Below are 25,432 nucleotides of genomic sequence, written 5' to 3'. Positions count from 1 at the left end.
GGTTAAGCTCCAAGAAAACGAAATCACGGTTTCTTGCTTAATGCAGGGGTATCAAACTCAAGGCCCCGGGGGCTGGATCCAGGAGGTGCTCAGATCTGGCCCGTGAGGCCTCCCTGGAAACAGGCAAGGGACCGGCCTGTGGTGCTTCTGCCAATGAAAACGGAGGCCGGGCAGGCTGTGCGGGGCTTCTCCAAGTTTAGTTTTGGCTGGCAGAGGGCTGCAGGAGGTCATCGTAGCCGAAAACGGAACCTCGGTTAAGTGACACTGAGCTGGACACGACCGCCTGGCCTTGCCTCGCCCCTGAGATTCAAACACAACCCTGATGCGCCCCTCAATGAAATAAGAGTTTGAAACCCCCGTTCAGGAGCGGGCTTCAAAAATTTTAGCAATCGGTTATCGGCCTGAGTTGTCTGGGTGGGCGTGGCTGCCTGCACCACGGCGGGATGGGAGAGGGCATTTTCGCCAACGGTGGGATTCAAAAAATTTTTACTACCGGTTCTGTGGGCGTGGCTTTGTGGGCGTGGCAGGGGAAGGATACTGCAAATCCCCATTCCCTCACCACCCCACTAACCTGCTTTCCAGCTCCGTTCTCCTGTGCAGGGCAATCAAAGGAGACCCAGCCGATCAGCTAGGACTCAACGGGAGGCAGAGAATAGATTGGGTTGGCGGGTCCAGTCAGAGGCGGGATTTGGCGGTTCTCCGAACTACTCAAAATTTCCGCTACCGGTAAGAACCTGCTGAAGACCATCTCTGATTTTCGCCCTTGCCAGGGCTCCAAAGGCTTTCCTCGACCCTCCGGGAGGGCAAAAACAGCCTCCCTGGGAGGCTCCTGAAAACCGGAAACCGGCTTATTTCTGGCCTCCAGGTGGCCCGTTTTTCACCTTCCCCGAGCCTCCGTGCAGGCGCTGTACTTACCTGGAATCCAAAACGGGCCATGCGGAGACTCCAGCCAGGGGTGGGATTTGCTGGTTCACCGAACCATCCATTAAAAATAATAAAATTAGCTACCAGTTCTCCCAAACCTGGGCGAACCGCTATCAGCCCACTGGCTGCCCCTGTTCTAATGGATAGGGAAAAATGTTCCCTGGCAATGCATGTCACAGAACGATAGGAAAAAGAGGAAGCACCGAACTCACCTGTACAAGGATCCAGGAGAAAATGACAGCCACCCAGGGGTTCCCACGCGAGGTCTGCTTCGCTGGGCTCAAAACTTTGCCTTTATCCCAAGGGACAGGCAGTACAGAGAGGTGGGGGAGAAAAATGAAAGAATGGTTGTACTACAATTCTGTTTGGGATAATTAATTATCTCAGTATCTACTTCTATTCTACTACCGCAGCACCATTGACAGTATCCTGACATACACCATTCTTGCACGGTATGGGAACAGCTCCGTAGCGGACAAAAAAGCTCTACAGAGAATCATTAAAACTGCTCAGAATATCATTGGGTTCCAGCTACCAGCCCTGGACAACATCTTCACATCTCACTGTTTGAGGAAGTTGCACAACATTCTCAGAGACTCTTCCCATCCTGCTCACAATCTTTGTGGCACGGTTGCCTTCTGGCAGAAGATACAGAACAATTCAAACACGGACCCCACGTTTTCTGAACAGTTTTTAATCCCACAGCTATAATTGCATTTAACAATGAACTTAAGGACCCACCATCAGGGAGCTGTTGGACAGTATTACTTGGTCTCTTGTGTGTTTTTAGGAGGTGGGGAATTTTGGTGGGCGCGGAGGTGTTTGGGGGATCGTCATGTGTGTGTGCATGTTGAGTCTGGTCTCTGGGTGTTATGTGAATTTCGTTGTACGAATACTGTGTATATACGTACAATGACAATAAAGAATTCTAATTCTATTCTATTCTATTCTATTCTATTCTATTCTATTCTATTCTATTCTATTCTATTCTATTCTATTCTATTCTATTCGGGAAGACTTTTCTACAGAGCTCCAGATGATTGCAGCAGAAAGCCTGTTTAATCAAATCTATTCCTTTAGATCAGAGTCTCTCAACCTTGGCAACTTAAAGGTATGTGGACTTCAACTCCCAGAATTCCTTTGAAGGTATGTGGCCCTTCCATCTGGCTGGGGAATTCTGGGAGTTGAAGACTACATACCTTAAAATTGCCCAGGTTGAGAAACACTAAAGTTTCCAACTCGCAAGCGATGTTAAAAAAAAAGATGGACGTTATAACTAAATTCTCCCCAATTTAGTTATTACCAGCCTCAATTTTAAAAAGTATGATTGTATGGGGTTTTTTTTCTCTAGAAATTGAGATGTCCGGCGCTCTCTAAGAATGAAATATTCTTTTCTGCCAAAGAAAGGAAAAAGACAGGAAACACATTTCCCAAGAACTTGATGGATTCGTAATTATCTAACATAATAACTAAAAAGGAACGGAGAACCTTTATTCTCTGTCAGTACGTCCAGTTCCCTTTTTTTTTTTTTTTAAAGGAGTCTGAAAATCCATGGCCGTGTTTACAACTTGCAGTAGGGAACTCCACAAGCCAGTTGCGTGCTGAGTAAAATTATCCTTCCTTTTGTACGTCCTCAATAGGCGCCCATTTAGTGTCATTAGATGAACTGGAGTCGTAATGTCAGAAGGAAAAATATCTTGGCCTCCCCTAATGCTCTCAGTGCCAAACAGAACTGTATAGAGGTAGTCCTTGACTTACGAGCAGGGGTGGGCTTCACAGATTTTAGCAACTGGTTCTCTGCCCGGTTGCTGGGTGGGCGTGGCCATGATGGGCGTGGCCTAATCGGCCTCCTGCACCACGGCGGGGCGAGGGGCTGTTTTCACCCTCACCGGGCTCCGGAGGATTTTTCTTGAGCCTCCGGGAGGGTGAAAATGGCCTCCCTGGGCTCCGGAGGTCCTCTGGAGGTCAGAAATTGGCTCGTTTCCGGCCTTCCGGAGCTTTTGAGAGGCTCATTTTTCACCCTCCCTGAGCCTTCAAGGGGGCCCTGTACTTACCTGGCATCTAAAATGGACTGTGTGGGGACTCCTGGGAGGGGAGGGAAGGGGAGGGGTGGGTGGGGCCAGCCAGGGGTGGGATTTGCTGGTTCACCAAACTGGCCATAAAGCGACCATAAAATTACCTACCGGTTCATCTGAACCGGTGTGAACCGGTAGCAGCCCACGCCTGCTTATGACCACAACTGAGCCCAAAATTTCCATTGTTATTGGTTAAGCGAGATTTGCCTCATTTTACAACCTTTTTGCCATAAATGTTAAGGTAATCACTGCAGTTAGTAACCTGGTTGTTAAGTGAATCTGGCTTTCCCATTGACTTTTCCTTGTCAGAAGGTCACAAAAATGGGATCACATGACCCCGGGGACACTGGAACCGTCACAAATATAAGCCAGTTGCCAAGCGGCTGAATGTTGATCATGTGACCATGGGGGATGCTGCAATGGTCGTAAATGTGAAAAAGGGTCATAACTTTTATGTGTACTGAGAGCATTTGCACCAAGACAAATTCCTTGTGTGTCCAACCACACTTGGCCAATAAAGAATTCTATTCTATTCTATTCTATTCTATTCTATTCTATTCTATTCTATTCTATTCTATTCCATTCCATTCCATTCCATTCCATTCTAATTTTTCAGGGCCACTGTAACTTCTAAAAGTCACCAAATGAACTGTTGTAAGTCAAGGACTATCTGTATACATCTATCATACTGTTATAATTTTATTTGGAGATAAAGGCTAAAAAACCACAGATAAATCCACTATACACTATACAGTTCATTTAGAACACATAAAATATTTATCTGGTCTTTTTAGAGATGCCAACAGAAAGGGATGGGGGAGCAGTGCGGCAGCTTGCAAACCGAAAGTGCATTCCATAAATGTTTTCAAAGAATAGCAGCTAGGTGACCAAAGTTTCTGCCGCACAAAATTCTAACTGGAGAACACGATTGATGACTCTGGGCTATGGATGTGTCCCATTGGAGAATATATGAATTACGATACACCCAGGGGGTAGGGGGAAAACCAGGGTCAAGGATGACAATGAATGATGTGTCTCAGAGTTGGCTAGCTGTCAGGGCTCTGGCCGTTACCCCCATTTAAATCATGAGTCTCGAGCCGAACTTCCAAAACTTAAAGAAGATTTATTAGGAGTAAACATGCTGGCACTGCCTGGGTGTATCACAATACACATTCTCCAATGGGACACATCCATAGCCAAGAGTCATCAATCACACTCTCCAGTTAGAATTTTGCACGGCAGAAACTTCAGTCACCTAGAAACTTTCTTTGAAAACATTTATGGAACGCAAGCTGCCGCACTGCTTCCCCCTCCCTTTCTGTTGGCAATTCTAAAAAGACAATAGAAATATTTTAGGAGTTGACATTAAAAGTTGCTAAGGTAAAGAAACATGGTTGTAAGTCAAGGACTACCTATAACAATTCTTTTCTAACGATCTCTGAGTAGGAAGTTGGTTTTCCTTGTTTTTCCCTTATAGCTGGATCTGTCTTTGCACTGAGCTATACTTTCTTGGTTACCGTCACTCCAATACCTGTCGGCTCATTTGTGCCATTAGATATTTTTGCCCTCATATTTTACACTTTACGCTCCCTTGCACATTTTGCTCTTTGCCATTTTAAAGCCCATTTCCTCAGACAAAAGAAAAATGTCCAGAGCTTCGTTAACTTCTCACTTGCTTCAATGCTTCTCCTTCTTAGGCCCCGTAAAAAGTGGAACTTAGAAATAAAAGGCCTGGTTTTCTTTTAAGAGCATATCTTTTCAGAGCAATGGAGCTCAAAATGGATGTGGCTAAGTGAAATATTTGTTCAGTGAATTTGGGCCCCGTTTTATGACCTTCTGCCGTGCTCCTGTTGGAGTCTGACTCCGAGGGAGAGAAGGAACAGCTGACAGGGAGTGGGAGTGTGGCTCTGGAGGTTGTGGAGGAAACTGGGGAAGGGCTCAGGCTGGCTGGGCATTCAGAGGAAGACCCAGGCCCATCCCCTCTTCATCCTAGGGCACGCAGGGAGGAGCAGATAAGGGAGAAACGTGAATGGTGTGGTCTATGGGGGAGGAAAGGGTCCTGATCCCCTTCATGGGCTGTAGCTGTGAGGACTGTTTAAATAGGACAAACTGCGCATGGCCCAGTGCTGGAAGCAAAGCCTGAAATAATTCTAGTCTGTCAGTTCTTATCTGAGTTCTGGCATCCTTCCCAGTGTGTGTATTTCGATATCTGTGGATGTCTTCAAGCCCTTATCCTGCCTTGTCTCACTAATTACTTCAGTCTGGTTTGTGTTGTTGTATTTTCTATTTATAATTTATATGTGTTTTGAGTTGGAACTGAAGTTCTTCCTTTTCGCAACTGTTTGTGGGGGAGTTTTTTTCTCCAGTCAATGATAATTGGACCTTGGAGGCCAAGTTGAAGGAATTCAAGGGACTTCACCTGTTTTTGTGACTTGTGTTGCTTTTGTATCCCACCCTGGGTCATCACAGGAGACTTTCTCTGTAATTGGTGAACTGGTGTTCCAGATTGGGGGCAGATCCCCAATAGGACATCAAATATAGCTGGGGGATACAGTGAAGATGCTACTGGTTAGAAAGGAGGAATCCAACTGGAAACACAGAAAGGGAAGCCAGCTCCTGTTTTAATGAAACACCTTGCCCTCAGAAGTTGTGGCAGCGCCGTCACTTGAGACTTTCAAGAAGAGATTGGACTGCCATTCGTCAGAAATGGTGTAGGGTCCCCCGCTTGGGTGGGGGGGGTTGGACTAGATGACCTATAAGGTCCCTTCCAACTCTGATTATCTGTTATTTGTTATAATTGGACCTTTGAAGCCAAGTTGAAGGAACTTCACCTATTTTTGTGACTTGGTTGCTTTTGTATCCCACCCTGGGTCATCACACCTTCCTTGCCAGGGTTGTTTAGTGAATCGCTGCAGATTTAAGCCAGTATCGGGGTTGTTAAGTAAATCTGGCTTCCCCGTTGACTTTGCTTGTCGTAGGACACAGGGACGCCACAACCGTCATAAATATGAGACAGTTGCCAAGCCTCTGAATTTTCATTCGGTGACCGTAGGGATGCTACAATGGTCGTAAGTGTGAAAAACGGTCATAAGACACTTTTTTTCTGTGCTGTTTTAACTTTGAACAGTTACTAAATGTATTGTTGTAAGTCAAGGACTACCAGTACTTTATTATTATTTGGCAAAGTGTGGTTAGACACACAAGGTATTTGTGTCCGATACAGAAACATTCAGTGTACTTGCAAAACAATAAAATATAAGAAGAAGAATACAGCCAATAAAAGAGGAAAGTAAAAAATAATAAAGGCATTAATAATACTATTGCAGCCACAACCTTATTGAGTTTATACACACCCGTGTGCCCACAAACACACTGTCATGCCCCTGTTGGAATCTGATTCCGAGGGGGAGGGGGACCAGCTGACAGGGAGTGTGGCTCCAGTGGCTGTAGAAGAAACTGGGCAAGGCACAGTCCGGCTGGGCATTCAGAGGAAGACCCAGGGCCACCCCCTCTTCATCCTAGGGCACGCAGGGAGGAATGGATAAGGGAGCAATGTGGGTTACGGGGGAGAAAAGGGCCCTGATTTCCTTCATTAGTTGCAGCTGGGAAAACAGGATTTTAAAAGGGTGTTTGCGCACAGCACCTTGCTGGAAGCAAAGCATGAAGTATCTTTGTTTGTTACGTCTTATCTGGGTTCCGGCGTCCTCCCAACTGTGTGTGTTTCGTTATCTTTTGAAGTCTGCAATTCCTTATCCTGCCCTGTCTCGTTAATTGCTGCAGCGTGGTTTGTGTTGGTTTTTATTTATAATTTAGATGTACTTTGTGTTCGGATTGAATTTTTTCCCTTTGAAAACTGTTCTTGGGAGAGTTTTGTCTCCAGCCGATGATAACTGGACATTGGGGGCCAAGTTGGAGGTATTAAAGGGACTTTACCTACTTTTGTGACTTTGTTGCTTTTGAGCTACGCCCCGGGTCATCTCTCTCTCACACACACACACACCACATTTCCCTGAAATTAAGACCTATCCCAACACTCCAGCCATCATAAGTAGGAGTCATTTAAGCACCTGAATTTTGATCACATGACCACAGGGATGCCAGAATCGTCATAAGTGTGAAAACTGGTCCTAAGTCACTTTTTTCAGTGCCATTGTAACTACAAACGGACACTAAATGAATTGTTGTACGTTGAGGAGTACCTGAATATAGGTCTTCTATGCAAGGCATAATCCACAAGGGGTTGGACCAATTGAACGTTTTTTTAATTTAATAAGAAACTGCACACATCACTTAATTCAGCTTTTATGTGGTCCTTGGTGCTCTCTGAGAATGGTGGTATTCTTGAAGACGTTTTATTACCAAACTAGGTAACACCATCAATGCCACTACGGCTTTTGCTTCTTCCCCTGGCTATAAATCATGGCTATCAGAAGATGTTCTCCAGGCAATAGGATGAGACAGGAAAAGGCCTTTTAAGTAGAGGCCCCCAAATGTGGAACCATTTTCCAGATCCACTAAACCCAACTTCCCATTTCTTGGGTGCCCAGCAAAAGGATTTTGATTTATCAAAGAGGTTTTGGGGTCATTTCTACCTCCCAGTCCTGTGGCTTTATAACTCTGTTTTTATTGTTCTAGGAAACCAAAGCGACAATGTATGCTCTTTATTACGGTGCCTTTATATTCTCGTAAACTTCTGCAGAATTTGTCGGGTCTGAGGGCAGAAATTTATTTATTAAAACTGTAATTCCACCTTCTCTCTGGGTAGCCATGCAATCTGCAGATTCTTGGCTTTTTCAACACCATTGCTGGGCATACGCCTTCCTGGCCATTCGCGAGAAAAATATTGTGTCCCTGGTAGGATGATACGTTTCTATAAAGCAGGCAAGAGGCCGCGAGAAGTCCCAAATCCTCACTAGGGCAATGCATTATTAGGGTCATAAAATAATGAGTAAAGAAATTCTCTAACTGCATCAGGCGATATTGCTATGGCCGCCGAAACAAAGCAGAGAGAGATTTGTGCTGGGGAACACGTTCGAAGAGATGTATGTGTTTCTCTCTCTTTTTAAAAAAAAATTTTTTTTTATATATATGGCCGGCTTATGAAAGAGATCAGTTTCATCCACTACTGGGCAGGATAGAAATGGTTTTCCTCAACTAATGTTCTAATTCTTCTTTCCACCCATGAAGTAAAAACAAATAAAACTACCTTGGGGTTGAGCTCCTTAGCAGAGACACGTGGAGTTTTCATACTGCACAAATTGGATGCCCTCGACTTCTTTTGCAACGATTTGTTCAGCTTCTCCGTGGCTCATAACTGTGGCTTTCTGAGTGGTGCCCCATCCATCAACCCACCTGGTCAGGCCTGGCTTTTTCAAGAAGAGCCTGGCTGCCTGAGATAATCGTCTCTCATCCAAACTCCACGTTATTCTTTTAGTCAGAAACCCCTTCTCACCAGTGGTGGGATTCAAATGTTTTTTACTACCGGTTCTGTGGGCGTGGCTTGGTGGGCGTGGTCAGGCTTGGTGAGTGTGGCTTGGTGGGCGTGGCAGGGGAAGGATACTGTAAAATCTCCATTCCCTCCTCACTCCTGGGGGAAGGATACTGCAAAATCCCCGTTCCCTCCCCACCCCACTAACCTGCTTTCCAGCTCCGTTCTCCTCTGCAGGGCAACCAAAGGAGACCCAGCCGATCAGCTGGGACTCAATGGGAAGCAGAGAAGAGATGGGGGCGGGGCCAGTCAGATGTTGCATTTGCCGGTTCTCCGAACTACTCAAAATTTCCTCTACCGGTTCTCCAGAAGTGGTCAGAACCAGCTGAAGACCACCTCTGCATCTCACCAGTCACTGATCAATCACAACCTGGGCTTTGAGCTGTTTTTGGTGGCAACATTTCTCACTGGGCTCGTGTGTTGTGACTTGCCGTGAACGTACCACAATTAGCACTTTTCCACCACCATTTTTAAAAAATCGATTTACTGTATGACACTGAAGCCATGGATAGAAGCAGTAAAGACTTATAGAAAGTGAAAATGTAGAGAAAGAACGTAACAGAATAATACACCTAGGCAGGAGATCTGTGATCAATTTTGTAAGGTATGAGAAATTCAAGAGTTAAATACGGGTAGCCCTCGAGTTACAGCCAATGGCATTGAAAAATGTGACTTACAGCTATTTTTCACACTTACAACCGTTGCAACTCATGTGGTCAGAATTCAGACGCTTGGCAACCGACTCATATTTGCAACGGTTGCAGTGTCCAGAGGTCATGTTTTGTGACAGCAGTTCCAAGAAGTCTCCATGCCCATTTACACCACTCAGGTGACCTCGAGGACACAGATAAACCTCCAGGTGACCTCAACGACCCTCTGAAAGGATGCAAGTGACCAGCTGTCTGCAAGGAGTATCAATCTTTCCATTCCCCATCATCCAGTCAGAGCTGAAGAAGCTTCTTGGATGAGAAGCGAAATGCCTCCAAAGAAAAACCAGAAAGTCCAGTTGCCTCTTGGAAAAGCACCTTTGGGAGCTTGGCAAACGTTTGACCTAGCTCATCCTTTTGGGCCTTCTGAATCCACAACATTTATGATGGAATGAAGTCCAAATTTTCTTGAGTGACAGAAGGCTGCTTTTCTAGAGCAGGGGTCTCCAAATCTGGAAACTTTGGGGTTCAACTCCCAGAATTCCCCAGCCAGCCTCCAAACATGGCACCTTTAAGATTTGGGGACTTCAACTCCCACAATTCCCCAGCCAGCCTCCAAACCTGGCAACTTTAAGACTTGTGGACTTCAACTCCTAGACTGGCTGGGACAGTTGGACTGGCTGAGGAATTTTGGGAGTTGAAGTCCGCAAGTCTTAAGGTTACCAATTTTGGAGACCTCTGTTCTACAGCATTGCTATGTTCTTCTCTGGTTACTCACCGAAGAGGTCATCTTTGGCCAAAGCATAAAGGATCCGGGAGGCCCCAATGAGGTTGCTCATGGCAGCTGAGAGAGTCGAAAAGTAGACCCCGATGATGACAAAAGGAGGCCAGATGTTGATGTCCTTCAAAAAGCTGTAGTCCCTCTGGAGAAGAAACCTAGAGAAAGAAGGATGTTGGTAGAAGAACACTGCATGATGGAGTCACATAGGCAACACCTGACTATCATCATAATGTCCTGTAATCTTGAAGCAATTACAGTATATTTGAGGCATAACTCCCTGTTTTTGCAAAAACCAGGGCCATCAGTTCAAAGAAATTATCTTTGTGAAGATACTACAGGTAGTCCTCAATTTATGACAAGGGTCTTCAAACTTGACAGCTTTAAGACTTATGGACTTCAACTCCCAGAATTCCTCAGCTAACATGACTGGAGGAGGAATTCTGGGAGTTGGAAGTCCACAAGTCTTAAAGCTGTCAAGTTTGAAGACCACTGATTTATGACCATAACTGAGCCCAAACATTCAGTTTGCTAAGCGAGATGTTTGTTGTGGCTTTTGCCACATTTTTATGACCCTTCTGGCCACAGTTGTGAAGTGAATGGCCACAGTTCTTAAGTCAGTAACACAGTCATTAAATGAATCTGGCTTCCCCACTGACTTTGCTGGTCAAAAGGTCGCAAAAGCAATAGCCATAAATATGGGTCAGTTGCCAAGTGAGTTTTGATCACATGATCACGGGGACATTGTGACGGTGACAAGCATGAAAAATTTCTATTTCATTTTTGAAATCAATTGTCAATTTCATCTTTGAAATCTTGTCAATTTCATCTTTGAAATCAATTGTCAATTTCATCTTTGAAATCAATTGTCAATTTCATCTTTGAAATCAATTGTCAATTTCATTTTTGAAATCGATTTGTCAATTTCATTTTTGAAACCGATTGTCAATTTCATCTTTGAAATTCTTTTTTGATTGTCAATTTCATCTTTGAAATTCATTTTTGAAACCGATTGTCCATTTCATCTTTGAAATTGATTGTCCATTTTATTTTTGAAATTGACTTTTGTAGATGTCATTTTGAAGATGACTCTTATCAATTTCATTTTGAAGTTGACTCTTGTCAGTTTCTAAAACAATTTTTTAGCCTTTTTTGTGGGACAGGTCAAGCGCAAAACGGCCACTAAATAAACGGTTGCAAATTGAGGACTACCTGTACCCCTTTGAGTGTTTGCATTTAAAACTGGAGTGAGGCTTTGATTGTGTGGTTGTGACTGTCATTTTGACTTTTTTTTTACTCCCTTGAAGCCGTTTCCATTCCAAAAGTTCTAAATGACACATAAAGTAAGACCATCGTAAAACAACGCAAGAAGAGAAGAAAACAGAAGAAACTACTACATCATCACATCAGGATTAAGAGACCCGGGCTTAGATGCAAAAGCCCACCTCAAGACCAGGTCATGGTATATAAATACACAAACACACACAGAGATGCACACATACACATACACACAGGCACTCCTAGTTTAACTATCTTGGTCCCAGTGATACACAGAACAGATATAATTTGAGAAAGAGTTCCCATTGGGAGGAAATTTAACAAACAATAAAATAAGCAGCCTTAGGCATGAAAGCTGGCTGGGTGACTTTGGACCGATCAGCAGGAGACTGTGAGTTCTAGTTCACTTAGGCGTGAAAGCTGGCTGGGTGACTTTGGGCTGATCACCAGGAGATTGAGTTATAGTTCTGCCTTAGGCATGAAAGCTGGCTGGGTGACTTTGGGCCGATCAGCAGGAGACTGTGAGTTATAGTTCTGACTTAGGCGTGAAAGCTGGCTGGGTGATTTTGGGTCGATCACCAGGAGACTGGAGTTATAGTTCTGCCTTAGGCATGAAAGCTGGCTGGGTGACTTTGGGTCGATCACCAGGAGACTGGAGTTATAGTTCTGACTTAGGCATGAAAGCTGGCTGGGTGACTTTGGGCTGATCACCAGGAGACTGGAGTTATAGTTCTAATTTAGGCATGAAAGCTGGCTGGGTGATTTTGGGTCGATCACCAGGAGACTATGAGTTATAGTTCTGCCTTAGGCATGAAAGCTGGCTGGGTGACTTTCTGCCAATCACTTTCCCTCAGGCCAATCCATTCTACAGAGTTGTTGTGGGAAAAATATGAGAAGGAAGACGTATTAGGTATGTCCTCAATGAGTTACTTATAAAGTAATAAAAGGAGGCATAAAACATCTAATAAATAAGTAAAGAGCAACTCAGCCCAGGTGGCGAGAAAACTGGGAAGAAACATTTCGTATCCTTCAAAGAGATCCCATCTTAATTCGCTCATTATAAAATGGGTTGCTATTTTTGCACTTTCCAATATTCTCTATTTTTTCCCCAATTTCACCCTTAAAGAGATTTTATGTGGTCCTTGACTTATAACCATTCACTTAGTGATTCTTCAAAGCTGCCACGGCACTGAAAAAGTGACTCAGGGACTCTTTTTTCACACTTCCGACCATTGCACGTGATCAAAATTCAGACGCTTGACAACTGACTCGTGTTTATGACGTTTGCAGCGTCCTGGGGCTATTTGATCCCCTTTTGCGACCTCCTGACCAGTCAATGGGGAAGCCAGATTCCATTAATCATCATGTTATTAACCTAACTGCAGTGGTTCACTTAACAACTGCAGCCGGAAAGGTCCTAAAATGGAGCAAAATTCACTTAACTATCATGCTCAGCAACAGAAATTAGGGGGTTCGATTGTGATCGTAAATCAAGAACCACCTGTATAGAAGCCTTGCTTTCTGGCCTTATCCTCTTCCAGGGATTTTGGCCCTGTAGAAGAAGGTATCGCCACCAGCACACAGGCAACTAACTGCCTTTACACCATCCCCGTTGCAAAAAAAAAAAAAAAATTCTGCTAAATCAATCACTGATCACTTTGTAATCGCTTCTTCCATTTTAACGAGACAGCAGCTGATGGAAGCCCGGCACGTTGAAAAAAAAAAACCAGACGGGCAAAACTCAATAAAGCCACTAAAAAGAGAAGATACCTTAACTTTCGCTTAACACATCAAACTATACAAATGGCTGGGATTTAATTGGATTTTAACAAGAGGCAGTGAGCAGGTGGGAGATAAATTTGCATGGGCTATCAAAGCTGCTGTCTTTTCGGCAATTAATACCTAATTAGCCTGAAAATTGATCACCTCGCGGAGTAGCACAGCGGATTGGGTAGTTTGGGGCTTCAGGGGACCATTCTGGACGTTTGGGGGACCAGATAGCAGCCTTCTGTTTTCGCTGAACAGGTGGACAGAGAGACTGCAGGTTGGTTGGAAACTACCATGAGCCTCGGAGGATATGTGGTAGGTTCTGCAGCCTTTAGCTCACGGTCCAGGCTGGGAAGATCACCTTGGGGCTGCAGTCCTGCCGAAACGTGGGGTTTTCTCAACCCCAGCAGTTTATTCCAAATGTGGTAAGACCATACTTTGAATACTGCCATCCAGTTTTGGTGGCCGTGCTGTAAAAAAGATGCTGAGCAGGGGTGGGATTCTACCGGTTCGCACCTATTCGCTAGAACCGGTTGTTAACATTCTAAGCAGTTCGTAGAACCGGTTGTTAGAAGAAATTACTGGCCTAATCCTGTAAGGAAGGCAGGAAGGAAACATTCTGGTGTCGCTTACAGAAACAGCCTCTCCGTTAACCCTTATTACATTCTTGGCAGGACTAGACTTCCTGTCTCAGGAACTTCTCTGGAGTTTTTTTCCCCCTCCTTTGCTGGTACTTTGTGTGGTGTGACCATTCAATGTTACAATGGCACTGAAAAAAGTGACTTATGACCATTTTTCACACTTACGACTATTGTAACATCCCCACAGTCATGAAAGGCCATGCGAGGAGATATCACTCGATGTGATATTGAGTTGGCCACGCCCAGCCAATAACATGACCACCAAGCCACATCCACCCAGTCACATGACCACCAAACCACACCCACCAATTAAGCCACGCCCACAGAACCAGTTGTTTAAAAATTTGAATCCCACCGCTGAGGCTAAGGCTCTAGAAAGTGTGCAGAGAAGAGCAACAAAGACGATTAGGGGACTGGAGGATAAAACATAAAGAACAGTTGCTGGGATTGGGTAGGTTTAGTTTAATGAAAAGAAGAACAAGGGGTGACATGATAGCAGTGTTCCAATATCTGAGGGGCTGCCACAGAGAAGAGGGAGTCAAGCTAGTCTCGAAAGCATCTGAAGGCAGAAGAAACAACGGATAGAAATTAACTAAGGAGAGAAGCAACCTGGGATTAAGGAGAAACTTTCTAACAGTGAGGACAGTTAACCAAATTGCTTTCGAAAATTGTGTGCGCGCCCCAACACTGGAGACATCTAATCAAATAGTGGACAGCCATCTATCAGAAATAGTATAGGTCTCCTGCGAGAGCAGTTGGACTAGATGACCTCCAAGGGGGGGTCAAGCTGTTCTCCAAAGCCCCTGAGGAAAGGACGAGAAGCAATGGATGGAAACTACTGTTCTACTGTTGTCCTTGACTTAAAACCATTTGTTTAGTGACTGAAGTTACAATGGCACTGAAAAAAGTGACTTGCACTTATGACCATTTCGATATCTCCATGGTCACATGATCAAAATTCAGGCCCTTGACAACCGCCATGTATGTAGAACAGTGGCATCATCTCGGGGATCATGTGACTCCCAATTGCAACTTTCTCAGACAGCTTCCAACAAACAAAGTCAGTGGGGGAACTGGATTCACTTAACAACGATGTAATTCACTTAACAACTATAGCGTGGTGCTTAATCACCATGGCAAATAAGTGGTAATGGCTGGCTGGGGAATTTTAGGAGTAGAGAGGTCCACATGCTTTTGAATTGCCGGCATGCTAACTGGGGAATTCTGGGAATTGGAGTCCAACATCTTCAAGTTGCCGACATGCTAACTGGGGAATTCTGGGAATTGAAGTCCAACATCTTCAAGTTGCCGACATGCTAACTGGGGAATTCTGGGAATTGAAGTCCAACATCTTCAAGTTGCCGACATGCTAACTGGGGAATTCTGGGAATTGGAGTCCAACATCTTCAAGTTGCCGACATGCTAACTGGGGAATTCTGGGAATTGAAGTCCAACATCTTCAAGTTGCCGACATGCTAACTGGGGAATTCTGGGAACTGAAGTCCACACCTCTTCAACAATTCCCAAGGTTGAGAAACACCGCCAGAAACTTTGAAGCATACCTGATCTTTGAAATCAGCTCATGCAGATGTGAGGCTGGGTGGAAAAAAAAGAGGAACAAAGGGGCAGCCGAGAGGCCTATTAAGCATTTCAGAGTGGAGGAGGGAGAAAAGGGCCGAGGGACGGGGGGGGGGGGGAGGGTTGCACAGCATGTCAGGCACGGGGTTTGCGAGCAGTCCTGTCCCCTGTCATTATGAGCAATGGCTGTGCATTAAGGTATTAGAACATGACAGCTATAATTCTAACCAATTCCTGCTGGCTGGCCCGGCCTCGCACGATTTATAGCAGCACTTTGCAGAGCAGAAAATTAACAAGCCATGCGCTGTTCTGAGAACAAGGCAGGAAAGCGTGTGCTCTCCCCCATGCCCCCCACCCAGGCATGTATACACACACACACACACACACGGAGGGAGGGAGAGAAAGAGAGAGAGGCACATTTTATCCAAAGTCTGATTTGTAGAACGGCTTGCACAAAGCCATCCTCTTTTATCCAAATCCTGTTTTTTTGCAAAAACTCCCCTGGATTGGAGATGTGGGAAACCCTGTCTTTTTAAGGCCCCCTCCCTCCCATGGGGTACTGCCCCCAAGGAAAGGCCAGGCGTGCATCTTTCTGGTTGTCTGGGACATGCAAATGTGTTGGAAATGTGTGTGTGCGCGCGTGCATGTGTGTGTGCGTGCGTGCATGCGTGTGGAATAGAACAGAGCTGGAAGGGTCCTTGGAGATCTTCTAGTCCAACCCCCCGCTCAAGCAGGAGATCTTCTCATCCAAGAAGCTTCTTCAGCTCTGACTGGATGGGTGTGGAACGGAAGGATTTATACTCTGCAGAAAAGCTGGTCGTTTGCATCCTTTTAGAAAGTCGTTGAGGCCACTTGGAGGTTTATTTATGTCTTCAGGGTCACCCAAGCGGTGCAAATGGGTGTGGAGCCTTCTTGGAACCGTCGAAAGTGCAGGTGGTATTCAGCAGGTTCTGACCATTTCTGGAGAACTTGCTAGCGGAAATTTTGAGCCGTTCAGAGAACCGGCCAATACCACCCCTGACTGGAGATTTTGTAGTATCCTTCCTCTGCCACACCCACCAGAACTGGTAGTCAAATTTTTTTTGAATCTGACAAGTGTTGTAGCCCAGAGACAATCAGATATATGGGCAATGTACAGATCTGCACAGGGCTCACTGCATTGTAAGCAACATAGTATAAGTCGTACAATGCCGTGAGCCCTGGGGGGAACTAAACAGCCACTTCACAAACCGCCTGGCCCAACCTAGGAGAACAAACCCCTCAGGACTAGATTCAACAGTCCATCTCCATTTAGGAGACAAAGGCCGCTCTTTTGAAGACGGCCAAGTCCGCATTTTGGACCGAGAGGTTTGAAAGTGGGGTCCAAGAGGCCATCTATGTCAAAACCGAACAGCCCTCTCAGCAGAGTGGGAGGGATACAACATCATTTATCTCCAGTCTGCAATACTTTTAGCAGTTCCAAGACGGCTCTACTCCCATTTGCACCACTCAGGTAACCTTGGGGACACAGATCAACCTCCAAGTGGTCTCAATGACCTTCTGAAAGGATGCAAATGACCAGCTGTCTGCAAGGAATATAAATCCTTCCATTCCTCACTATCCAAGTCAGAACTGAAGAAGCTTCTTGGATGAGAAGCGAAACAACTTCAAAACAAAAATGAAGAAAGTCCGGTTGCCTCCTGGAAAAAGACAACCATGGCCTGGGTGTCTGAGAATTTCCATAGACATGTTGCCAACCACAACTGTGTGTTCTGGCTCACTGCACAACACTTCGCTGTTCCAGCTACTAAATTTATATATCTTAACGCAACAGTTTGAGTTGTGTTAAGGTATTTGTTAAAGGGTTTCTTGCACATCAGTGGATGTATACAGGTAGTCCTTGACTAGTCTTGGTCAAGATTAATGGTCAGGGGAAATTGCGCAGCAATTGTCCAAACGAAGTCAGAGATACTGACCCAAACTTGTAGTTTTGTACAAATAAATACATTTAGCAACTATATTTACAGCAGACAAGATAGGAAACCATCATGAGGTAAATCACAAACACAGAAGAAAAAAGGCGGGAAAAAAGGGAAACTCCCCTTCCACACCCACAGCAACCAATCACAGCACAGATTGCCTCACGCGGGAGCCAGCCCTCTCCAATCAATCAATCAATCACAACTGTCTGTTCTGGTTCACTTGCATAATCTTTCACTATTCCAGCTGCTAAATTTAAATAAAATTTAAATATCTTAACAGATTTCGACTCCCAGAACACCCCAGCCAGCATGCGGCATTCTTGGAGTTGAAGCCCATAGGTCTTAAAATGGGAGCGTTTGGGAAATGCTGATCTGAGACCAGAAAACTCCCTCGCCGAACTTTTGAATTTCAGAGTCAATTCCAACACTGGAAAACTCCTGAACTCGGCTGGTAGAAGGCAGGCGGATTAGAACGGGATTATTCATTTGTGCGAGTCAATTGAAGGATGCAGCGTGGGGCATTTTATACCCAGAGATCCTGATTTGATGGAACTCAGGCTAAGCAATTGGATTTCCAAATGAAACAAGAGTGGCTGCTTTAAGACCGAAATGGAGGCAACAGAGGTGGATAAGAGGAAAATGAGCAGCATGGGGCAGGGATCCATTTCAGGCAGCGGAATGGGGGGTTCTATCTTTTGATCTGGAAAAAGGAAGGAAGGAAGGAAGGAAGGCAGGCAGGAAGGAAGGAAGGAAGGAAGGAAGGGGGAAAGAAAGAAAGAAAGAAAGAAAGAAAGAAAGAAAGAAAGAAAGAAAGAAAGAAAGAAAGAAAGAAAGAAAGAAAGAAAGAAAGAAAGAAAGAAAGAAAGAAAGAAAGAAAAGGAGGAAGGAAGGAAAAAGGTGGGTGAGTGAAGAAGGAAGGAAGGAAGAAAAAGAAAGAAAAGGAAAGGAAAGAAAAAGACAGACAGACAGAAAGAAAGAAGGAGGGAAAGAAAGAGGGAAAGAAAGAGGGAGGGGGAAGAAAAGGAAGGAAGGAAGGAAGGAAGGAAGGAAGGAAGGAAGGAAGGAAGGAAGGAAGGAAGGAAGAAAGAAAGAAAGAAAGAAAGAAAGAAAGAAAGAAAGAAAGAGGAAGAAGGAAGGAAAAAGGTGGGTGAGTGTGAAGAAGGAAGGAAGGAAGAAAAAGAAAGAAAAGGAAAGAAAGAAAGAAAAAGACAGACAGACAGAAAGAAAGAAGGAGGGAAAGAAAGAGGGAAAGAGGGAGGGAGGGAGGAAAAAAGAAGGAAGGAAGGAAGGAAGGAAGAAAAAGAAAGGAAAGAAAGAAAAAAGATAGACAGAAGAAAGGAAGGAAAGAAGGAAGGAGGGAGGGAGGGAGGAAGGAAAGAAAAAGGAGGAGGGGGAAGGAAAGAAGGAAAAAAGGTGAGTGAGTGTGAAGGAAGGAAGAAAAAGAAAGAAAAGGAAAGAAAGACAGGAGGGAGAGAGAGAGAGAGGGAGGAAAAAGGAGGGAAGAAGGAAGGAAGGAAAGAAAGGGGAGGGAGGAAGGGAGGAAGGAAGGGAAAGGGGAGAAGAAAAGGAAGGATGGAGGGAGGAAGAAAGGAAAGAAAAAGGGGGAAGGAGGAAGAAAAGGAGGAACGAAGGAAAGAAAAAGGGGGAAGGAAGCAAGCAAGCAAGCAAGGAAAAGCGAGGGAGGGAAGGAAGGTTTTTCAACCTCAGCAACTTTTGAGAAGCGTGGAAGCGCATGCTGGCTGGGGAATTCTGGGAGTTGAAGTCCGCGCCGCTTCAAAGTTGCTGAGCTTGAGAAACCTTGACCAGAGGATTTCTTCCTCACATAGGATTGCTGTAGAATAGGTGCGCCACCTGGTGGGCAGCCCACCACCTACCTACCTGTCACAGGTGCAGCTCAGGAGAACCGCCAACAAATTGTACACGATGTAGGTGAACATCACGGCCATGATGGTGCCCCGAGGAATGGAATAGCTGGGCCGCTTGAGATCGCCTGGAACGAGACGAGACGTTGCTCAAAGAGCATCCCAGGGAAAAGGAGGGGCCCTCCTGCCTTGGCCTTCCCTCTTACCCATCCTCCCCTCCCAGCCTGGGAGATTCCCACGCACCTGACATGTTTGACCCAGCCATGATTCCTGTGCAACCGTTAAACATGACGGCAAAGACAGTGCTGAAGCTCATCAGCCGGCCAGTTGTGTAATCGACGCTGTAGTCCGCTGCAAAAAGAGAATTGTCAGTTCTCAAGTGAATTTTGCCCCATTTAACAACCTTTCTTGCCACGAATATAACAGATAATAGATAATCAGAGCTGGAAGGGACCTTAGGTCATCTAGTCCAACCTCCCCCACCCAAGCAGGAGACCATATACCAGTGGCGGCTAACCTTTTTGGGCTCCTGTGCCGAAAATTGTGCACGCGCTTGGACGCTCGCGCTTGGATGCTCGTGCTTGCATGCCAGCACCCAGAAGGCAATGCGCGCCCCCACACGCCCGCTACACATTCACATACAATCACCCACCCACCCCGCTGCTCCCTTACCTGCACTGTGCCTCACAGCTGATTTTCGGCCAGTTTGAGGCCTTCTTCGGCCTCCCAAAGGTTTGAGGAAGGTTTCTGCAGGCTTCTGCAAGCTTTGCAGGCCGAAAACTAGCCCCGTTTTGTCACTTCCTGTTTTTCCGAAAATACCGGAAGTGACGAAATGGGGCTAGTTTTTGGCCCACAAAGCCTGCAGAAGCCTTCCTCAAGCCTTTGGGAGGCCAAAAGGGCCTCAAACCCAGCCAAAAATCAGCTGTGAGGCGCACACATGTGCAGTGAGGTAAGTTTGCCTGCAGCTCGCATGCTGGCACAAATGGCTCTGTGTGCCACCTGTGGCACGCGTGCTATAGGTTCTCCATCACCACCCTACACCATTTCTGACAAATGACAGTCCAATCTCTTCTTGAAAGCTTCCAGTGATGAAGCTCCCACAACTTCTGAGGGCAACATCAGTTCCATTGGTTGATTGTTCTCACTGTCAGAAAGTTTCTCCTTATTTCCAGGTTGAATCTCTCCTTGTTCAGTTTCCATCCATGATTCCTTGTCTGGCCTTCAAGTGCTTTAGAAAATAGCCTGAACCCCTCCTCCTCCTCTCTGTGGCAGCCCCTCAACTATTGGAAGATGCTATCATGTCTCCCCTGGTCCTTCTCTTCCCTAGACTAGCCAAGCCCAGTTTCTATACTCTAACCATTCATTATATGTTTTAGCCTCCAGTCCCCTAATCCTCCTGGTTGCTCTTCTCTGCACTCTTTCTAGAGTCTCAACCTCTTTTTTATAATGCAGTGACCAAAACTGGATTCAGTACTCTAGGTGTGGTCTTATATTAAGTGAATCATTGCAGTTGTTAAGTTAGTAACATCGTCATTAAGTGAATAAGGCTTCCCCATTGACTTTGCTTGTCGGAAGTTGACAAGGCACAATCATGTCACCCCCCCAGGACAATGCAACCGTCATAAAGATGAACCAGATGCCAACGGCTGGATTTTGATCATGTGACCCTGGGGATGATGCAACGGTCATAAGTATGAAAACGGTCATAAGCCACTTTTTTCGGGGCCGCCATAACTTTCAACGGCCACTAAACGAATGGTCGCATGCAGGGGTGGGATTCTACTGTTTCAGAACCATCCGGGCGAACTGGGTGTTCAATTTGCATCTGATTCGCCGAACCGGTATTTGAACCAACCGGTTGGCCCTTCCCACTCTGCCACGCCCCTCCCAGGAATCTCCACGTGGCCCACTTTCAATGCAAGTAAGTGCAGGGTCTCTGCGGGGGCTCTGGGAGGGGGAAAAACGGGCCTTCTGGAAGTACCAGAAGTCCGGAAACAGGACTGTTTCCGGCTTCCGGAGGGCCTCCAGAGCTTGGGGGAGGGCGTTTTCACCCTCCCAGAGGCCTGAGGGAAGCCTCCGGAGTCTGGGGAAAGCGGAAAACGGCCCTCCTGGAAGTTCCAGTAGGCCACACCCACCATGGCCACCGCCCACCCAGCAAACCAGCAGCAAACTGGTTGCTGGGATTTTTGAATCCCACCCCTGGTTGTATGGCTGTACAGGTAGTCCTTGACTTATAACCATTCGTTTAGCGACTGTTGCACAGCCCTGCCTTCAAGCCAGGGCCAAGGGATGCAGAAGAGCCCTCCCCCCCTCCCCCCCAAACTCACCATGCAGATTATCCAGGAGGGTGCTGAGTTTGAATCCCGTGAAGGATGCATTGGCGAGTTCGGTGTGGTTGCCATCCGTGGTCGCGGGAAGCCCCACGACCCGGACGCCCACGATAAAGAAGCTGATGCAGACAGTGCCCAGCACCACCATGACGATGAGGAAGATGAGGAAGGTGGCCTTAGCGTAGATGCCGGCACCCACAAGGCAGACGAGAAGGCACAGGAACAGAAGGACCGTGGCATACAAGAGGTCAAACCAGTAGCCGCGGGGCAGGACCTGTGTGGCTGTTCCAATAGTCCCGTCTGCGTACAGGCAAAAATTGTGTTAATAGAATAGAATTGGAAGGGACCTTGGAGATCTTCTAGTCCAGCCCTTGCTCAAGCAAGAGACCCTGTACCAGTGATGGCAAACCTTTTTGTTGTGGTGTGCCGGCACTCACAATGCAATGCGGCCCGCCCCCCTGCGGCATGCGCGCGCCACACCCCGCCTCGCTCCCTTACCTGCACTGCGCATGCGTGCGCCTCCCAGCTAATTTTTGGCCCATTTGAGGCCTTTTTCACCTTCCTGGAGGCTCAAGGGAAGACTCTGCAGCCTCGGGAAGCTAAGACTCTGCAGAGGTGCCCGTTTTCAGCCTCTGGAGCCCGGATGAGGCCGAGCCTTAGGATGAAAACAAGCCCATTTCGGCACTTCTGGTATTTCCGGAAGGCCCATTTTTTCGGCCTCCCGTGCCTGCAGAGGCTTCCCTTGAGCCTCTGGGAAGGCCAAAAAGGCCTCAAACGGGCCGAAAATTAGCTAGGAGGCACACGCGTGCGCAGTGCAGGCCATTTTCGCTGGGGCTCCCGTGCTCGCAGAAATGGCTCTGTGTGCCACAGGTTCACCATCATGGTCCTATACAATTTCAGACAAGCGGCTGTCCGCTCTCTTCTTGAAAACTTCCAGTCAGGAAGCACCCACCATTTCTCAAGGAAAGCTTATCCCATCCATCCATCCTCCTGTCTGTCATGTATCTTATTTATCTATCACAAAATCAGGGTTGGAAAGGACCTTGGAAGTCTATCTCTGTCAATCAGGAGATTCCCCCTGCCCCATTTCAGATAAGTGGCTGTCTCTTCTTAAAAACCTCCAGTGATGGAGCAACCACAACTTCGACAGGCAAGCAGTTCCTCTGATTAATTGTCCTCAGCGTTAGGAAGTTTCTCCTTAATTCCATGTTGCTTCTCTCCTTGAATTAGTTTCCATCTGTTGCTTCTTGTCTTGCCTTCTGGTGCTTTGGGGAATAAGTCGAGCCCTCTCTTCTTTGGGGCAGCCCCTCAAACGCTGGAATATACTATCAATATATCCCCTAGTCCTCCTTTTCTCTAGACTAGCCAAAAACCCAAATCCTGCAACTGTTTTTCATGTTTTAGTCTCCAGGCCTTTAATCGTCTTAGTTGCTCTTCTCCGTTAGATTTCACAAAGGCACACAACAGTCACTGTTGCCTCCTTCACTGGCTCTCACAAAAATCCAAAATTCCCTCAAAGGACTCAGAAGCAAATAGAGCAGCGTTTTTCACAATTGGTCACTTTAAGAAGGGTGGACTTCAACTCCCAGAATTCCCCAGCCAACAAGGGTTAACAGACTCTTCAAAAGCCAGTCCAAGTCTATCGCGGTCTCATTTTATACTAAAGGAAATGAAGATGGAGTTACTTTGAGTTTCACCTTCTTGCTTCTTACTGTCCCTGGACCAATGGGTCTGGCAGTCTGTCTTAGAAACTCAGATGTGACAGATAATCAGAGTTGGAAGGGACCTTGTAGGTCATCTAGTCCAACCCCCCGCCCAAGTGGGAGACCCTACACCATTTCTGACAGGTGGGAGTCCAATCTCTTCTTGAAGGTCTCAAGTGATGGCGCTCCCACAACTTCCGAGGGCAACTTCTGTTCCATAGGTTGATTGTTCTCACTGTCAGAAAGTTTCTCCTTATTTCCAGGTTAACTCTATCATGGCTGGCTGAGGAATTCTGGGAATTGAAGTCCACACCTCTTAAAGCAGTCTATTTTTTAAAAAAAACACTAAAAGCTTAAGCATCATAGACGTATGATCCTTAAGCGGGCATAGAAACCATGTAGAAATACATGGAGCATCTCCTAATGCCCTGTGTACCATCCTGTTTTGAGTGGATTGAAAGACACAAGTTTGCACAGACTTGGGGTGGAGGGAAAGATTATCCAATCTTGATTTAAATATGTACTTGGACAAAAAAAAGGCCAGGCATTGACAGAGGCAGATCATCGGATGAAAAAGAACTGATAAGTTGCATATCTTTTACCCTTCTGCATTCTTTGCTCACTATCCTTCTTGTGTGCCCCTTACACTTATCCTCACCCACCCCCCAACACACATACGGACACACGCACAGACACAGAAACATGGAAAGAAAAACTAGTTATTGATGTTGAAGCCTGCTTCCCGTGTTGGCCAGTTTAAATTAACCTGTTCCTTATTACAGCTTACAAAGAGGCTCAGAAGAGATTTATTTACCTAAATCCTGGACTATTATTCAACCTCCTTTACTGCAAACCCCCTGCTTGTATCTGATAGCTTTTCACGCTGGAAGCAGCCTGGAGCCACTCAGGCAGCAGGCTGCATGTAAATTACTAAGGAAAATAAAAAATTAAACACCCGTGCAAGGGACTTTCCCCTGCTCCCACCCTAGAGATCCAGCTAATTTCCCATTATCCATTTGCAAATAACATCTCCTTGACTTTGCACATTGGATGGAAGTCCCACCATATGCTGGTAATTCCCCAGACCATGTTTTATAGGAAAAAGTATCCCAGACTTGCCAAAAGGAAAAGGCAGCCTGGCATTCTCAATTCTGCAATCTTATCCCCTTTCTTTATTTTGAGGCCTCTATTCAAAGATATTTTTTTTTTTGAAGTGCTATTAAAACACATTTGCCAATGAACGCAGAGCATGTAAAGAAAACTGTAACTCTAATGGCCTAGGGCTGTCAGAATAACACAGTTGGAAGGGACCCTGGAGGTCTTCTAGTCCAACCCCTGCTCAAGGACAAGGTAAAAAGGAGACTCTTTAGAATTTACTCCACTTAGCCAACTTTATGCGGTAATGTTCACATCTGTTTGAAGGCCATTGAGCCAGCGATATCCGAAAACGTTTCCGCGATGAGGTGACGTCACAGAGCTCTGTTACCTTCCTACCAAAGTGGTACCTATTTATCTTCTCGCAATTGCATGCTTCTGAATTGCTAGGTTGGCAGAAGCTGGAGCGAGGATGGGAACTCATCCCTTTGCTTGGGACTCAGGTCTCAAACATGGGCTGCTGGCTTTTAAGCTGACAAGCCCAGCATCTTAACCAGTGAGCCACCAGAATGCCCCCAAGGAGAAGATCCTACACTATTTTGGAAAAATAGTTGTTTTGGTTTCTTAAAAACCTCCAGTATTAGAGCACCCACAACTTCTAGAGGCAAGTCCTTCCGCCAATAAATTGTACTGACTATCAGGACATTTGTCCTTAGTTCTAGGTTGCTTCTCTCCTTATGAGTTTCCAGCCATTGCTTCTTGCCATGGTTTGGAGGGGCTGCTACCAAGAGGATTGAGCCCCTCTTAGTGGCAGCCCCTCCGATATTGGAAGATCGCTATCATGTCATCCTTAGTCCTTCTCTTCATTAGACTAGAAGGTCACCAAATTTCTCAACTTTTAAGACTTGTGGACTCGAACAGCCAGAATTCCTCAGCCAGCCTTTTAAGACTTTGTGGGCTTCAAATCCCAGAATTTGGGGAGTTGAAGTCCACAAGTCTTAAACCTGACAAGCTTGCAGACCCCTTGGGTCTAGACATACCCACTGGTCCTGCCTTTTTCTTTCAATGTTCTTACAAATCTCTCGATTCCGGGAATTTGGAAGGGAGCCATCCACGTTCGTTTGTGACGGCAAACCATTTTTTTAAAAAAAAAAGTTTTGTTGATTTTAACAACAAACAAAACCACATAAAACATACAACATAAAACATAAAAACATCCTCCTCCTTCATAGATTTACAAGCAGTGTATCGGTTGGTTTGCCACTTTTTTTTGTGCATCCGTTTCCTAGACGCCATTATAGTTAT

General features: G+C 45.9%; 1 protein-coding gene across 1 annotated transcript in view; it reads right to left on the bottom strand.

Moving 5' to 3' along the window:
* LOC113449869 (solute carrier family 12 member 9-like) overlaps positions 1-25,432 on the bottom strand; it is a 124,902-nt gene that overhangs the window by 65,908 nt on the left and 33,562 nt on the right. The window contains exons 4-8 of the mRNA XM_026721002.2: positions 21,327-21,629; positions 19,243-19,350; positions 19,016-19,127; positions 9,913-10,070; positions 1,137-1,216 (exon numbers count right to left, since the gene is read on the bottom strand). Coding sequence (XP_026576787.2) covers positions 1,137-1,216; positions 9,913-10,070; positions 19,016-19,127; positions 19,243-19,350; positions 21,327-21,629 — 761 coding nt within the window. The remainder of the gene's footprint in view (positions 1-1,136; positions 1,217-9,912; positions 10,071-19,015; positions 19,128-19,242; positions 19,351-21,326; positions 21,630-25,432) is intronic.

Source organism: Pseudonaja textilis, chromosome 4 (genome assembly GCF_049901715.1).
Source record: "Pseudonaja textilis isolate UNSWEBS1 chromosome 4, rPseTex1.2, whole genome shotgun sequence".
Lineage (NCBI taxonomy): Eukaryota > Metazoa > Chordata > Lepidosauria > Squamata > Elapidae > Pseudonaja > Pseudonaja textilis.
Note: the sequence above shows the minus strand (reverse complement) of the source record. Positions and strands in the feature narration are given on the sequence as shown.